We start from the raw sequence: 18,243 nt of genomic DNA on the forward strand, positions 1-18,243 counted from the left end.
GGAAAGAAATAACTTGAGTCCCAAGCTGAAGCTTCCCTAAAGATCTAAGTAACACTTATGTACCCTAGTACTAGTAAAATTTGGTGCACGTATTTTCTTCTGGAATTTACCTGATCACATCTCTATATATAGTCCATAAAGCATTCACGTTACTTATTAGCTTCTTACATTCGTTTTGGGTTTTGGCTGATCATACTTAATTCACTTCTCATCTCTGTGTCTAAGGAGTTTTGTTTGTGTTGCGGCAATTAATTTCTTGTCTCATTCTTGTGTTTCTCTATACGCAAGAAAAAGAGACGATCATGTCGACGGTACTTGCTGCACGCCGGCATGTCAAGGGTGTACGTTTTCACCCTACTGACGCGGAGCTTATCAACATTCTTAAAAAGTTCTTCAAGCGCCAACGTTTTTCGAGTCAGTGCCCTATCCAGTTTGCAGATATTTATGGAGATCAACAGCCATGGGAGATATTTGGAGCTTCTGAAGAGAGAGTCCGGTACTATATTACTCCGTTGAAGAAGCGAAAGAGTGACCATATAAGGTTTTGTCGAACCTGCGCCAATGGGACGTGGAAAGGCCAAACCAGTGAATATCCTATAAGGGACCGTAAGAGAACTGTGGTAGGGTTCGGAAGAAATTTCACGTTTCAAACTAAGGAACGGGAGCAAAACAAAACTTGGCTGATGAAAGAATTTTTCGTCGCGGATGATTTCTTCAGGGAGAACAATATTCCTAAAGAAGATTATGTCATCAGCCGGATCAAGAAGAAGATAAAAGATAAAAAGGTGAAGGATCATGGGGCAGCTTATAACATGGAAGAACAAGATGTTGCAGGAATTGTCGAAGTTATGTTGCACGAACCAACTGATGATCACTACTGCACAACACAACCAGCGGAAGATCAAGTTATGGAAGAGACTGATCAATGGGACTCCATCATCGACGAGGTTTGTGATCAACAAGCTGATGAGGTTGAGAATACAACGTTCAACACCACCATGGAGAACCAAAATACAATATGGAGCAGTACTACCTTGGAACAAGAAGCATACGCACAATCTCTGATTGAGATTGAGCAAGTGCAAGGCGACGGAGCTAATCATGAGACTGACATTGGAAGCAGTGGATTCTGGGAAACGATAAGTAGATTATTGGGAGATGCTACTATTGATGTTTCTGATTATTTGTAGCGGCTTGATAATGATCAGTCATCACTTCTCCTAGATATGAATGGGAATATTGGAACATGAAAATCAGGATGCAATGATATTATACTTATACGCATTAATTCTAGAGTATGTTTATGTTTCAGCTGCAAAGTATGTTTATGTTTCAGCTGAAAAGCTCGCATAAATGAAAAGTTGCAAGTAGTACTTCATTCATCAGTTATTTTTTAATAGAATATTTAGTTGCAAGCTTGTATGGATTCATTAAGTATATAATATACTGCAGTTATTTTTTAATAGAATATTTAGTTGCAAGCTTGTATGGATTCGTTAAATATATAATATACTGCAATTGATAGGGAATAAAGGGTTCATAGTATTGCCCAAAGAAATCATTGTCGATGTTATTATTATCAGACTATAATGTCTTCGTTTCACTTCATCAGAGGATTTCAAACTCTTCTTCTTCTGCTTTTTTCTGGACACATTGAAATGTTGTTTCATTCTTAGACCAAATGGTGGCAAATCTTTCATGGATAGGATGTTGTCTAGTATTGCATGCAACAGATTCATCACTAAGAACTTTTTATCCCTTTGTTCTGTTATCTTCTTTAGAAATAATGCGTAATAGTGGAAGAGAGTAATCTCAGCGTTTTTTAGTAGTCAAACAACAATCAATATAGTTATTTCGTTCTTAGACCAAATGGTGGCAAAATCATCGAGAAAAGGACCAAAATCATCCATAATGTTTGAGTTTGGATCAAAATCATACATATTCTTTCACATGGAGCACTAATAGTACATTATGTTTGCATAAGTGGTGCACTTTTAGTCAAACTCCCAAATAAATTTAACGGAAAAAAACAAAAATGCCCCTGAACTTTTAGAAAAGGTATAAAAATGCCCTTTATTCATCTATTTTGCTAAAACTACCCCTCAATTCAAATTTTTGGCTCATTTATTCCCCTTGACTAACGGACAACACTAATTTTTTTTTTTTAAATAAATAAATTGCACATGACATTTTATTACTGAAAAATTGATTTATTCTTTTACAAAGAAATCTGAAACCTTGGAATTTTTTTAAATTTGATTTTTTTTTAAATTTGGAAAACTTGTTTTTAATGAGTAAAACCTTGACTAACGGACAACACTAATTTTTTTTCTTTTCAAAATGTGAAAAATTGGATTTTTATAAAAACCTGAAAAAATTAAATTTTTTATGGAAAAACTATGTTTAAAAAAAAACCAGAAAACTATCTTTTTTTAAAATCTAGAAGAAAATTATGGAGTATTAGTTTTGCACATTTTACTTAAAAAAACAATCAGTTTTTCAGATTTAAAAATTGAATTTTCTAAAAAATAAAATGGGGTTTCCACCCATTAAAAAAAGTTTTCCAAACTTAAAAAAATTCCACATGTTTTAATGAAAATCCAATTCTGTTTTATATATATATAAAAGGCTTACTACATTTGTTTTTTAAAGAAACGGATGTTGAAAAATTATTTTTTCTTATTCTACAAATAACGATTTTTCAGATTTCTTTGTAAAAGAATAAATCAATTTTTCAGTAATAAAATGTCATGTGCAATTTATTTATTTTAAAAAAAAATTAGTGTTGTCCGTTAGTCAAGGGGAATAAATGAGTCAAAAATTTGATTGAGGGGTAGTTTTAGCAAAATAGATGAATAAAGGGTATTTTTATACCTTTTCTAAAAGTTCAGGGGCATTTTTGTTCTTTTCCGTTAAATTTATTTGGGAGTTTGACTAAAAGTGCACCACTTATGCAAACATAATGTACTATTAGTGCTCCATGTGAAAGAATATGTATGATTTTGATCCAAACCCAAACATTATGGATGATTTTGGTCCTTTTCTCCAAAATCATCCATGAAATACGTACAAAACCAATATTAGAACCTGCTATGTCAACCGCCATTGATATTTTCTAGAGAACAACTTCCAAATACTTTTTTTAAATTTTAACTTCGAATACTATTTTTTTTTAAATTAATCAAATCAAGTCCAAAAGACTACTAAAAAATGTCGCACCATCTTGTGATTTGGTAAAACACAACAGGCATATAGCTTTCCCCAAAAAGGACGGAAATTAATGCATCATCCACATAATTCCTGTGAAATCTGTAGCTACAATTATAGTTAAACCAAAAAGAAAAGGAACAGAAGAGGATGTGGGAATTGATGTCTATCTCAGAACTATGTTAAAGCAATATAAAATTTTGCACTACATGTTTATACAAATTGTGTTCTCTTAGTCATTGGAATATCAAGATTAAGAGATGGTCCACCAATATATGTTTCTGAAGAAGTTGAGAATTTGCCTTTCTTGGACCAAAGCCAAATCTTTGAAACAGAGAAACTCTCTCCTTTAGTCCTAGCACTGATCTTTTTTCCTTCTGTAGTATCTCCAAGAATTGTGTACTTCTCACACACAGCTTTGAGAATCTTCACATTAGGCAAATCTATCTGCAACTCTGAATCAGCAACCACATATTGAAATGAACCCATTGAGAAACATCTCCTTGCATCCAAATTGCAACTGTTGATTTCCCCTTGACTTTTGTCTTCATGATTTTCATTTCCTTCAATTGGGCTTTTGAACTTACCTAATCTAACTGAGAAAACTCTCATTTCTCCAACATTTTCTGACTTTTGACTGTTTGTATTTCCTTCTTCCAAATGGAAACTCCACTGTTCTCTTGTTTCAATAGAGCTAAACAAGGGATTTCCCAAAGATATCCCAGAAGTAATGATACCTCTACATAGAGGACAAGTTGAGTTTGATAAGAGCCAAGTGTCTATACAATGAATGTGAAAAGCATGGCTACAAAAAGGGAGCAATCTGAGCTTGTCGTGTTCTGAAAATTCACATAAACAAACAGCACAATCAAATGGCTCCTTCAAACCCACAATATCCTTATAGGAAAAAACAGGCAGAGTATCAATAATAGCTTGGTCTAAACCACAATCATGCTGGCGAAATAGCTGTTGAAGCTGCCTTTGGAAAGCTTGGGAACCAGATGATTCTAGGAATCTATTGGATTGAGAAAGAGATGAAAAAGAAGGCATCTTTAAACAATATCTTATCAGAAGATGAAGAAGACCAAAGACAAAGAACACAATAGCAATAATTACTATTGCCAACAGCAGAATTGGACTGATTCTGCTCATGGATAACAATTTGGTGATAAAATATGCTATTCTTGACTTCCAACTCTGGTTGGTGAAAAATGGAGAGGAAGCAGAACTGGTAAGTGTATAAGACTTGTAGGTGGAGGACAGAAGGTATGAAAATGTTTCAAAAGAACATCATTATACTACTCAGCATGTCATTTTCAGGAAGATGCAGGGTAAAAACCAAATCTTTCTAAGCACCTTCTAAGAAACTTGCTTTATTTGAACATTTGAAGAATATAAAATGAAAACTGCCTTTAGCTGATGCCTTATGGAAGGCTTGAGGTAAAGAGATGATGAAAGAGACGAGATGAAATATCCAAAAATAGAGGCAGCATACAAAGATTAACAGAAGGAACAAATATGTAGGAGTTGCAGGTGACCTACCTCAGAACAGTATATCGATTGATTTATGTGTGTTGGATTTGATAGGTGGTATTATCTTGGGGCAGCAGAAGATATGGCCATACAAATATCACCAAAATAAGTGATTTGGTCCCTATTGATAAGTTGCTTGTCAACACAGAGGGCAAAACAGAACAAGAGAAAAAGGGAAGGCAAAAGACAAGGCCTGGTGACAATGCTCCCCAGATTATAAAGGCAGTTTATGACATAAAGTGACTTTTTCAAAGGTTGCCACATGTGTCTTTGTCACTGCCTCCTTTTTTTGTGTAATTGTGGATTCAGTTAACTTATTCCCAGGACGACATTGCCCCCTGTGGATGAATTGAAATAATGGATAATACTTCATTTATGTCACTTTCCTTGGGTTTTTAGGAACTAATTAATGTTTCTACTCCTTTCATTTTATATTTGAAGGTGCATTCATCACGCAGCCTTGCAACAGAAACTAGCTTTCTAATTCATAAATGGGTTAGTCAAATGGGTACTAAATCATTGCAATTAGTGATTAAGAAATCTCTCATTCACATTGCTTTGTCCAACTTCTAGTTTGACAAATATAAGTCGGCCCCGCAAAGAATACATGGCATAATTAGTTAGGTCCACCACTTTCCACGCAACTTTTGCTTGTCCGTATAGGTGTCCATGTATTATTTCAGTGCTGCACATTATTTTCTTCTCTATTGCCTCTTTGTCAAGCCAGTTTTCTACGCATCCTGGTAGGTCTACTTACCATATTATTACACTTTGGCCTTAATTATGCATCTCTGCTTCCTTCTTAATCATGGTCCCTTGATAGAGGGATCAAAAGAAGAAAAAAGGGACGGAGAAGTTCAGTTGGTAAAGATTTCTTCATCTTAGAATGAATTTCTCCATTTTAGACTGAATTTCTCCATTTCTTTTTTTTCCAATAAACTACTGTAATCTTTTTTGTTTAACCATATTGTCTTTGAATTTTTTTGTCCGGCTAATTGGGATTCACACGGGGTGAGCCCAATAATCACTATAATTGAGGGTGGTAAAATTAGCTCATAAAAACATTACTCGTCCAACTAGTCTAAGTTTGAGCGGATTAAATGACCAGCTCATTTATTAAGTCAACACATTTTTACCCATCCAAATTCAGTCCAACCTGCCCATTTGACACCCAATAATCATCCTGAGCTGAATTGACTCTTAGGAACTGTACATGATGACAAAGAAACGCATGGGATGGACAATAAATTATAAAATGACGTGTCCATTTGTGGGTGGTTCCCGCACGCTTTGCCATATTTGTTAAGCAACAAAATCATTGAAGATGTTGATTTTAACTAACCATGCGGGGCAAGTGGTGCTTAATCTATGTGATGTCTATTAGAGCCTGACCGACAAAGTTGTTCGAAAACTTCTTCATTTCTGTTCTACTTACCCAATTGAAAATCCGGAGAGGTTTCTCGGTCAACATGATGATAGTTCAAGAACCATTTTAAGGTCTAGTTAGGTAAAATAAAGTCTTGCTGGATATTTTCGAAGGTCATTAGGTTATCTAGAACTAGAAGAAGCATAAACAAAATACTGACTAACAAAATACTGGCTTATGAGCTGAGTAGTTGTGAAAATATTTGCTCCCAATCTTAGCTTAGAGTCCATGTACAGTGATGTCACATTTCACACATATACCTATTGGGTACCTCTACAGGAGACCTGTTAAACATTATGTAAATAACTAGATGTTGTTAAATTAATTCTAGCGTTTAATTTGGGAAATGAGTTGCTAGAAAGCCACAAATCATTCAAATAGACTCTGTAAATTGAACTTCCTCTATAACTTTGATTGATAAATTTTAATTGAAAATGCAGTTTACACAAATAAGGAGAGTTTCAACGCTAAGTACCTCCAAATTAAACTCATTAACCTCATCATTTATCAGCTCAACCTAATCGTTTCATGTCATCAGATAGATGATAGAGATTTTCCCAAACAAGAAAAACATAATACGAAATTTTGTATACAGGCCTTTGGGTTGGAGCATGTGTCTGAATATTTAGACCTCAATTGCTGACTATGGACAAGGATTTATCTTCATCTTCCTTGATAGAATTGATGATGAAAGCAACTTCCTTCATGTTAGGCCTTACATCTGGTGATGGATTGATGCATTTGAGAGCTACTTGTAACAGATTGATCATTCTTTCTTCATTTGCACCATCTGTAATAAGGGCCTTGTCAAAAACTTCACCAGTCCATTCTTCTCTAACCACTGAATTTACCCACCTAGCCAAATCATATCCACTGGTCTGAACAGGCTTCCCTGTCAGCAATTCAAGAAGTATCACTCCAAAACTATAAACATCCATCTTGAAAGCGTTACGTGCACTAATTGCAAAAGAATCATCTTCTCTGATGCTATGATCACTTTGAGCAATAAAGGGCTGGTCTTGATGGTTGGCCATTAGACCATACTCGCTGATACTGGCTTCCATGTCATCGTTCAGCAAAATATTGGTGGATTTCAAGTTTCCATGAGGAACATCGTCGTTCTGAAGGCCTTCATGCATGAAAGCTAATGCCTCTGCCACAGCGGCTGCAATTCCTAATCTGCTCGCCCAGTCGAAAATTTGGCTGCCCTGAGATGCTGAAATGAACAGTTATCCAGTAACTTTACCATTGCATATTCATTTTCTCTGTGTATGACATATTGATATAAAAATTCATTATCTGGTTATTTTGATAGTTGTGTTCTATGCCTTGATGTGTAAACAAATATTTTCCCAAAAAGTATAACATTGATCAGTAATATGAATAGTAACTAATTTAAGGTTAATCTGCATTGATAGGGCTTGAAGTGCTTGATTTATTGGAGGGCAAAAATAGGTTTGACATAAATTAAAAACTTACAATGGAGAAGCTTGAAGACACTGCCATTCTGCTGGTACTTGTAAACTGTTAGCTTCTCTTGCTTGGAACTATAGAAGGCAACAAGGGGCAACACATGAGGATGCTTCATTTTATGTATTCTCCGCATCCTCTTCTTGAAATCATCTTTTGAAATATTCCAACCCCTAATCCTCTTTACTACCAATGTTACTCCATCAATTTTGACCTTGTAAACACTTCCATGTTTCCCTTTCCCAATCAATTCTGCTGGAGCTCGAAGCAAATCCTCAAATCTCAATTTATTAGCTAGGGGACTCGAAAGGATTTCAAATGATGCTGAATTTATTGAGTTCTCAGGAGATGTTATCGAATATTCTGACCTATTTCCAGGAGCCTTTGACTCACTAGCTGAGCTAATAGTCTTGCTCTGACCCTTTGGAGTACTCTTGCTCTTTTTCTTCCTGATGCACTTAAAAAGCTTCCATGCAAGTAGAAATATGATAATCAGCCCGAGAATAGCATAGCCAAGATAGATAAGAAATGAGACTTTTTTCTTCTTCGCAACTGGATGAGGAGGTGGCGATGGCGATGACGAGGGTGGACATGTGCTTGACAATGGCCCTCCACATAATCCAGGATTACCGAGAAAACTGCTGGAACTAAAATGGCCCTTGACATCAGGAACTGGACCAGTTAAATTATTGTGGGAGACATTGAATTCTACAAGATTAGAAAAATCAAATTCTGGTATCTGTCCACTTAGCTGGTTTTTTTCAGCCAAAAAAGTCAACAGCCCTGAGATTCTCGACATATCAGGTAGCTGGCCCGAGAAGGCATTGTCTGAAACAACAATCCTTTTCAAATTGTTCAACCGCGAAAGAGAGCTTGGTAAATTGCTTGAGAATTTGTTCCCACGCAAATACAAGTGTGTGAGACGCCTGCAGTTTGAGATTTCTTGTGGTAAAGTTCCAATAATTTCGTTTTTGTTCAAGCTTAGAACAGCAAGGGAAGTAGCTTCACATACAAAAGCAGCATCAAGAATGCCACTGAGATTCTTCCGATCAAGAACGATATTTTTAACATGTTGCATACCCGAATCACAAGTTATCCCTTCCCATTTGTTGGTACACGGATCAGATGACAAATTCCATCCAAAGTTTACATCTTTTGAGATGTTCCCAAGAGAAATCTTGTTCATAAACTTGACCAATGCTTGCCTCACTTCCAATGTCTCTGAACCTGCAAGTACTAGCAACATTTGAAAGATCATACTCAAGATTACCCATCTTGTAACCAGAATCATTGCTGGTGGAAGGAAGTGAAGAGTGTGAAATCTCTTTTAACGTCTGCTTCTTCACCGTGTAAATTCATAAAGTGATGGTAATTGGCTATATGCAACAAGCTGCAGATTGCTAACAAAGTATGATTTATGAATAAGGTATAGCTAACGCAAAAACGGCCAGTTGGCTCATTATGCAGAGACATGGTCAATGTAATGCGGACTCAATCATAACAAAAAAAACAGATGATCTAACAGAAGTGGCAACAGAAGGAGAAAAGGTGCTTAAAAAATTGAAGGCCTGCAAAAACTGTCAAAGTTAGATTCTGATTGTATTGCTAGAGAGACATTAAGAATGTTCCAAATGGTCCTTTTTTATACATCAGTCTAGAATTCCAAAGCGCTTCACGATATAAAAGTTACTACTACATTATTCTATGACTTTCACTATTCGCATATCATTCTGGACCCACCTGCTACCTCTGTATCAGAAGTACTACTATATAGGAGTATAAAATGCTAAGTTGCCTACAACATAAAAGAATTGGGGTAAGTTAGAATAAGATAGTACAAGACAACTATAATACTAGAAAAGACAGCATATTTGCCGTTTGTTTACAAGGAAAAATATCATCACTCAGCTAAAACGTGCAGAAAGAGCATGAAATGTAAAAACACATTTACTTGTAAAATCACACGGTTCAAATGGTGTAAAAACCACTAACCAACTCCTGTGGGATTTGACTCTACTCTAGTAACCCAAAAGAAGTCACTCCTAAGCATTGGCGGAGCCAGAATTTTTACTAAGGAGGTTCAATTATGTAGAAGTGAGCATACGAAGAGGTCAAAGGGGGTTCAACATCTACTGAATATACATAAAGTTTTAACCATGTATAAATAGTGCAATTTTGAAAGCTTTCAGAGAATGCAAAGCTTACTTTATTCACAGAACTGTACAGTATTTATACTAGAACAAAAATATCAGAAAAAACTAATCAATCCCTAATTCATAGGAGATCCTTAAATCAAGGGATTTCCTCTTTTAACTATTTTCCTAGAATAACTCCTAATATCTTTTCCTAAAATACATCATATCACATATTTATAGGAGCAGATTATAATCAAATTTGTCAGCTCATTCACAGAGCAGATTGTGATTAAATCTGCCAGCTCATTCGACAAATTTTTCAATGAAGGGGGTTCGGATGAACCCCTTGGCTATGCCTGGCTCTGCCCCTGCTCCTAAGCCCTTCACCTCAACAATCACTCGACGGTTGCTAACTCTTTCAAGCTAACTTTAACTTGAAGCACAAACAGATAGCCGCAGATAGCATATCAAATTATTCCCCTGAAGTTACAGACTAATGCTAGGTGACTGTTTTGTACTACTCCATAGTTTCTTGATTTTTCACTTTCTTTTCTTTCTGGTTGACTCAATTCTTATTGTATACTATATGCCACCTCCGTTTACTTCAACTTGTCCACTATAGACTTTGCACACCCCTTAAGAAATAATAAATGAATTGCATAAATTACCATAATATCCATATTAATTGATGTATAGTTTTTAATGGACATGAAAAATGATTTGAAATGAGTAATTAATACTATGGATAAAACAGGGTCTTCTCTTGATATGCTAAAAGTGACAAGTAAAAGTGAAAATGTATTTGTAGAATACTGGACAAGTAAAAGTGAACGGAGGGAGTAAGACTTGGGACCAACAAGGCAGATTCTTGGCATGCAGATTGTTCGTAACAGAAAGGCCAAGAAGTTGTGGTTATCACAAGAGAAGTACATTCAGAAAGTACTTCGCAGATTCAACATGGATAAAGCTAAGGTTGTCAAAACACCTTTAGTTATGCACTTCAAATTGAGTACGAAGCAGTGTCCTTCCAATGATGGTGAGAAGGAAGATATGAAGAAAGTTCCTTATGCTTCAACTGTTGGCAGTATGATGTATGCGATGATTTGTACAAGACCTGATACTGCTCATGCCGTTGGGGTTGTCAGCCGTTTTCTTTCTAATCCGAGAAGAGAGCATTGGAAAGCTGTGAAGTGGATTATGAGATATCTTTGTGGCACTTCTAGTATGAGTTTGTGTTTTGGGACAGGAAAGCCTATTCTTTGTGGTTACACTGATTCAGATATGGCCGGTGATATTGATACTCGTAAGTCTACTTTGGGCTACTTGATTACTTATGCAGGGGGAGCTGTGTCTTGGCAATCTAAGTTGCAAAAATGTGTTGCTTTATCTACTACAGAAGCTGAGCTTATTGTTGTCGTTGAAGCTTGTAAAGAGTTGCTCTGGATGAAGAGATTTATGGAGGAACTTGTCTTTGCTCAAGAGAGGTATGTGCTTTATTGCGACAGTCAAAGTGCTATTCATCTTGGCAAGAACTCTGCATTTCATGGTAGGTCGAAACATATAGATGTGAGATACCATTGGATTAGAGATGTGTTGGATTCTAAGTTGCTTGAACTTGAGAAGATTCACACCGATGATAATGGTTCGGATATGTTGACCAAAGCTTTGCCAAGATGGAAGTTTCAAGAGTGTTGCTTGATCGTCGGGATGGCGGTTTCCTCCACATAGTCGGGGGGGGGGGGGGGGGGGGGAGGGAGAATTGTTTAGGTTTTTGGATTTTCCCTTCCTATGTGGAATTGGATTAATAAAACTCAATCCAATTTGGACCAGGCCACTTTTGCCCAAAAATTCCTCTTTATATAGGATCAATTTAGGTCTTATTTTGACAACACAAGAGTGAATTTATAGCAGCCATATAGAGAGAAAAATGTGAGAGAGAAAGCAGATTTTCGTCCAGAAATTTTCTGCTACAGCAGTCCGCTTTAAATTGCGTTTTTCGATTCGTTAACTGTTGGATCGTGCTGAAATTTTAACTAGGGGTTCATAACATCTGGTTCTTCGATTTCAACGGTGAAGATCGGATTTTGTGTTCATTAGCTGCAGTTTTCGAGTACGAACAGTAACTCGTTTTTGGGGGGTGATTTCTCTTCTTTCTTCGCTATTTGGTGCTATCTTTTATGTATTGTTGCTCCGTGCTTGGCTTTGTTGTTGTAGCCATTTGGAGAACATTGTTGTAACTCTTGTTGATTATAGTGGAGCTTTTGTAGGCTGAAGGTCCTGTGGATGTTTCCTGTTCACCTTGAAGGGGTTTTACCACGTAAATTTGGTGTCTCTTCCATTCGATTTATTTTTGCTTGTTTTGCTATTTTATTATTGGCATAGTTGCTGCCTGAATTTCCATTTGTGCTAGTGTTTATTGTCTTCTCTTGGTTCAAATAGTGTGGGAGGTTTCGACTTGACACTTCTTCCGCTGTTAACTCGTCATGCAATTTGATTATTGCTTGTTTCTTCCGAACAAATTTTAAGTGTTTTGTTGGAAATTTGAATTGAGCAAATGAGTTTCTGCACCAGAACTCTTTAATTAGACATTGTATGATATTGTGATGATATGAAATACTCTCTGTGTTATCGACTCATTACTCACTTCTTCTTCTTGGCTTGATCGGGATTTCAGTCTCAACAGAGATATCAACAACTGACTTTCAATAATACTATTTAGCATGGTCCGTTAGTAGCTAGATTTGCATCAAGAAAAAAGTTTAAACAAACGAGAATTAGAAACTTAGTACACTAAACACCAAACTGTAGTACAGTGGTAATTAAGGATATTCAATTGATATTTAAAGTATTCAACCTCGGCTGATAGAACTGCTAGTCCATATTTTGGGTTAATTAATTAAGACTCCCAAATTCTAAAACAGACTATACTATCAGTATGAAGAAACAGAGAAGTTTGAATTACTAACATTCAAACACATCCATTTACAGAGTAGTTTTTTATCATAATTTTCAAACATCCATTGTATATGAAGAAGAAGAAGAACAACAACAACAAGTTGATCTTCAGCAAAGCTAGTTTTGAATTTCATTTGAATACAAAAGTGATCAATGCATGTCCTGGGGCTACAAATTTCTGAAAAAATAATGATCACAATGAGATTCTTACAGTAAAAAAAAAAAAAAAAAACTACAACTAATCCTCGAAAACAAAATTAATAGGCTATAAAATTTTATGTTACTCAAGACTCTTCAAAAATATCGACGGATGCATGTCGTATCCTCCAAAGCTAATGTATTTTTGGAGGATCCAAGACGGGTGTGGCAGCATTTGGAGGGTCCGAGCAACTTAGGCTGTAATCTAAGATGTTCGGTTCAGCAATACTTAGGCCCTATTCCAGCTGCCTATTCCAAAAACCCAAAAAGAACTTGCAGTACATGAATTTGCAGCTTTAAATGCATGATGTATTTAGAAGTTTGGAGGAGCAGTTGATCAGAAGGCAATTGGGTGGCGCCTGGGACTAGCCTCTGCAGCTTAACCAGTTTGTCTTGCTGGTATTGAAGATCATCTTTTAAAACATAGCCCCTTCTTGATCTCCTCTTCCCCCATCTCTTTGTGTTGTGTATTGTTTTCATGACTACCCTTTCTACACCTAGTTTTTTTCTGGAAACCGTCATAATAAATCGAGCTTGCTTTTGGTCCATAGGTAAAACAGCTAGTGCATATATAGACACAAAAGTACTATATAGTGCAGCAGAGCTGGCACAATATGTGTCAATTCATGGTGTATATGTAAACTCATGCATGTGATGGCTTTGGTGTGACGCTTAGGTCGATCGACTCATATGCCTGGCCTACTTTAACAGCAACATCTATGTCAACATCGTTTCATTTGTAATCTAAATAAATCTTTTATATCATTAATTAAGTTAGTCTATAATAACATGAAATCGTACCAACAAGACTTGTGGTAAAATGGATAGGATTCATCCACTCTTAATTAGAGGTCTCGGTTCGAGTTATGGGTATGAAATTTTTTTTGGTTAGGAAACATTCAATGCAGATACCGAATACCGATAGGAAACCAAAAGAAACAACATAAAATTCTTTATAACAAGTCTGATCTGATAATTTGAAAAATAAAATAATTGGTTATATACCATCACCGGTTAAATCACTAATAATGTTCTCAATTATATACTGTTATTAATATATACTACTATAACTTAATTCATATTCAATATGGCGGTGTTTAAATACAAGAAGAGTAATTTGAACTTAACGGGCAACTACTTGTCTAATCATGTTAATACTATGGCCAACTAAGGCTTACATCGATCTCTATCTTCATGTAGGAGAAGTGGATAATGAGTACTCCACACCTCTGTGGATAGAAAAAAGTGTGATGTCATGTGAGAAACAGATAATGTGTGGAAATAAAGTTTGGAGGCAAAGATGTGGTGTATTAGAGATCAAGTGTTGGCTGGCGGGCAAGTGGCATTGTGCTCTACGGATTTTTGGTGGGGGTGACGCGGCACATGGCTTGACAGCTCTCTCAAGCTGAGCAACTTCATGGCCACCACCACATTTTGATTTATTCTCAACATCACAAAATCACAACATACATTTTGTGGGTTCTACTACATTATTTCAAGTGTTAATAGTTTAATTCTAAATTAAATATATTATAAGTTTTTTAATACATATATATTGTTCGAACAAAAGTTACTGAGTTCAGTGAAATTCATATCTTGACTTCTAACATCGTCCCGGCATAAACTGCAACAATTGAAATAAATAAGAAATCTTCATTTTGTCAGCTTAAATTTCTAATAAACGGTTTGCACAATATTTAAAGTTAAAGTTGGCAATAATTGTGAACGCTGAATTGTATTCGAATAGTTGCAGCTTCTTTATGAAAAAAAAAAAAATTGGGAAAATTGAGAATTTGTTTGAAGTTGAAGATTTTGGAAATAAGATGTAGTTCAGTAAGAAAGAAAAATAATCTCTTAATTTCTCTTATCTTACAAGAATTTTATTATCTATAGGGGAAGTATTGGCACATTTCCTTTCACTTCCAAGCATTGGGAAAGGGTTTCGAGGAGATCAATTTGGCGCATATTTCTTAGAGAAACTGTCAAACAGGCCGAAACTGGAAAAAAAAAATGCGGATTTCCTTCAAATGCGTTGGTCTTTAATTTTTGTCATTCGCTTAAAAACGTAGAGGTTCTGTGTTTGAACTCCCACACAGTAAAAGAAAAAAATTGGCAAGGCAAGACTTCACGAAAAGTCTACCTTATAAAGCAGAATTTTAAGGCACATTCTGCATTTCCTTCAAATGCGTTGGTCTTTAATTTTTGTCATTCGCTTAAAAACGTAGAGGTTCTGTGTTTGAACTCCCACACAGTAAAAGAAAAAAATTGGCAAGGCAAGACTTCACGAAAAGTCTACCTTATAAAGCAGAATTTTAAGGCACATTCTGCCTTAAGGCAAAAGTTTGCATTGCGAAATTTTGCAAGGCAAATTTTTATTTTTTTTACTCTGTTGGAATTTTACAAAGATTAGGCCTTTGTCCGAATAGGCCTAATTTTGTTACGAAACTCTGTCTTGCGATTCTTTTTTTTTTTTAAATTGAGTCAGGGTTCGAACCCAGAATCTCGGAGTATTTTAGGCGAAGGACAAAAATTAAAGACCATCCCCGAATAAGGACAATCGCGCAAATTGCCCTAATTTTATTACTTTTTTTTTTGCGCGGATTGTCCTTCAATTGGGGTTGTCTTTAATTTTTGGCCTTCAAATTGGTGGTCTTTAAGTTTTATCCCACAAATTGGTGGGCCAAAAATTAAAGACCACCCCAGCGAAGGCCAATCCTCAAATTGCCCATTTTATTGTGGATCCACCGAGCTCAATAAGAGGAAGGAAACCATTCAGGAACATATGAACAGCGGGTAATTTGCACTTCTGACCCTATTATGTGCTGGTCTTTAATTTTTGTCCTACAAATGGACTGGTCTTCAAGTTTTACTCTATAAAATCGAATTTATGTTTATATGAGCATAAGTTCCGCATCATAATATTACAAGTTAAGCCAACGTGCTTAAAGAACTTATGCCATTATAGGCATAAGTTCGATTTTGAAGGATAAAAATTAAAGACCAGTCCATTTGAAGCCAAACCGTGCAATTACTTGATGAACAGAAGCAACAATGGAACACGTCAATTGGGTTGGACATGGAAATTGATCCCATTGAGATTATCAGGCCGGAAAGATCAAGTATTTGATTGGATTCCATCTACCAAAACTATGCATGGCCTATGTTGTTGCACGAAATTTTATGAAAAACATTAGACCACAATTTAAAATTTTGTAAGTTATTGAAAACATTAGAATCTTGTTTTTTGTGAAGGGTAATTTCCTAAGTGCTATAATTGCACAACTTTTAAATATATGGACAAAATTTAAATGATGGTCTAAAAAGGGACGTTTGCGTAAATCAACTGTTATTTTTCATCGGATGTCCGATGCTCGTTTTGGAGCCCACCTAATTCGAATTCGTGCCGAGAAGTCCACTTTTAAGTATACCTATCAAATATGACTCCATTCCCAGAGTTCGAACTCAAAATTTCAGTTAAGGGTGGAAGAAAACTTGTAAGTCCCTTATAACCTTTGGTGGACGCTCTCATTAATTCTATATACTCCTATTATTCGTAAATAACTATTTAGCTACAATTTGATACATTTTTTATTATCGCGCAAAGCACTGACAACTTAACTAGTAGTAACATATAAATCGTATACTTCTTTGCAAGAATCACAGAAAAATCAATATCTGACCAAAAAAAGAAGAGGAACGAAAACAAAAGAAAAAAGTCTTATAGTTTGTGATTGTCAATCTCTTCATTTCCCCTAAAAATATGATTTCTATTTCTTCCTCCCGAGTTTCTTCCAAAGAGATGTCAATTATAATTATTTGAAGTGTTTGCTTATCTCCATTTAGACCGATTCAATATTTGATTAAAAAAATTAAGCAATGTGCAAGTTTAAATTTTAAATTTAAAAGTCGTCTCATGGTTTAACCTAATCCGTGGGAATTGTCGTCTATAAAATGTTGTCACGAATTGGTTTGTTGTTGATCTAGAAACATAAAAAATTATCGTTACTTACGAGTCCCATTTACGTAATGTGGCCTAACTTAGCCGAAAGAGTCTTATTGCAAAAAGTTGCAGCTAACGTCACTTTTCTGTCTTTTAGCACTTTGTTATATTTGGTTATCATCAAAGAAGCCAACTTTTATCATTTTGCTTAATCTTTACTTATGCCACCTCCCACCAACTTAAAAGCGCTCAATAATTTTCCTTTGCCTCGACATCACCTTTTCCTAAACCAAAAAGAGGATCAAACCATAATAACTAGTGCAATATACACTTGGTTGATTAGGAAAAATAACTTTCAAATAATTAGGAATAGCCACTCTAGAACGTAAATCATTTTAGTTTGGTTCCTTTTTTGATTGCTTTGTATCCTTCCAACAACTGGTTGACCATATAAAAAAAATTAATTATGGCATAACTATGCGGTGTTTGATTGACGACGACACTAAGGAGCCGTTTGAACATGATTTGAAATCATGAGATGAAATCATGATGATTTAAAGTTGAAGTTTTGTTTAGATATGTAATTTGGATTTCTTAAGTTATATTTTTTCTTATAGATATAAAAACCCCACAAGTTGGGAAAATCATCAAAACTTTTTCAATTTTTATACAATCTTACCAAATGAGCAAGTCATGGTTCATAACAAAATTAATACGCTACTAGAAGGTCTTTCTAAAAAATACAATATCAATTGATCAAACTTTAGTTCAATAAAATGAAAAATTGAACATGAGTTGTAATGTAACTACTCTTTAATACAATCCTCCCACATGGTTGGTAAGAGTAAATTTGCTATAAATATACTACCAACTTGTAGATCTTTAACATCTGATATAAATAGTTGATAAACATGATTGGTAATATATATATATATATATATATATATATATATATATATATATCAACTTATGGATATATTTTTACAAAATATAAACTTACGAGTCAACTTTTACATTTTAAAAATTTAAAATCATGGTTTGGAATCCCAAATCATGCCTTTTTAGATGATTTGGGATTTCATCGCATGAGATGAAATCACATGTCCAAACGTCTACTAAATAATACTTCTATTAAGCTATGTAATTATATGCGAAAATAGAATGTAAAATAAGAGTATGTTCTTTAGTAATACGAGAATAAAACTATTTAAACATAAAAAAAACTATTAAAGTAGCTAATCCTTACATTTTTTTTGTGTATTAATCTTTCGTTACATAAAATTTCATATATATATATATATATATATATATATATATATATTATTCACCGCATAACAATCTTTTAAATATTGTTTATTGCATGAATAAAATCTCCATTA

The 18,243-nt window shown here is 35.1% G+C and overlaps 3 protein-coding genes across 3 annotated transcripts; 1 reads left to right on the forward strand and 2 right to left on the reverse strand.

The window, feature by feature from the left end:
* The first annotated feature begins 302 nt into the window (after nucleotides 1–302).
* Nucleotides 303–1,190, forward strand: LOC132631410 (NAC domain-containing protein 78-like). The gene has a single exon (XM_060346983.1). It carries the CDS (start codon nucleotides 303–305, stop codon nucleotides 1,188–1,190), a length of 888 nt encoding a protein of 295 aa, XP_060202966.1.
* Nucleotides 1,191–3,229: 2,039 nt separating this feature from the next.
* Nucleotides 3,230–5,099, reverse strand: LOC132632724 (RING-H2 finger protein ATL46-like). Its single transcript, XM_060348776.1, has one exon. It carries the CDS (start codon nucleotides 4,357–4,359, stop codon nucleotides 3,421–3,423), a length of 939 nt encoding a protein of 312 aa, XP_060204759.1. The 5' UTR covers nucleotides 4,360–5,099; the 3' UTR covers nucleotides 3,230–3,420.
* Nucleotides 5,100–6,580: 1,481 nt separating this feature from the next.
* On the reverse strand, nucleotides 6,581–9,291 carry LOC132634233 (probable inactive receptor kinase At2g26730). Its single transcript, XM_060350519.1, has 2 exons — nucleotides 7,646–9,291; nucleotides 6,581–7,382 (listed from the first exon to the last, which is right to left on the reverse strand). Exons 1-2 carry the CDS (start codon nucleotides 8,925–8,927, stop codon nucleotides 6,799–6,801), a joined length of 1,866 nt encoding a protein of 621 aa, XP_060206502.1. The 5' UTR covers nucleotides 8,928–9,291; the 3' UTR covers nucleotides 6,581–6,798.
* Between the last annotated feature and the right edge of the window lie 8,952 nt (nucleotides 9,292–18,243).

The sequence above is a fragment of the Lycium barbarum genome, chromosome 3 (genome assembly GCF_019175385.1).
Source record: "Lycium barbarum isolate Lr01 chromosome 3, ASM1917538v2, whole genome shotgun sequence".
Taxonomy (NCBI): Eukaryota; Viridiplantae; Streptophyta; class Magnoliopsida; order Solanales; family Solanaceae; genus Lycium; species Lycium barbarum.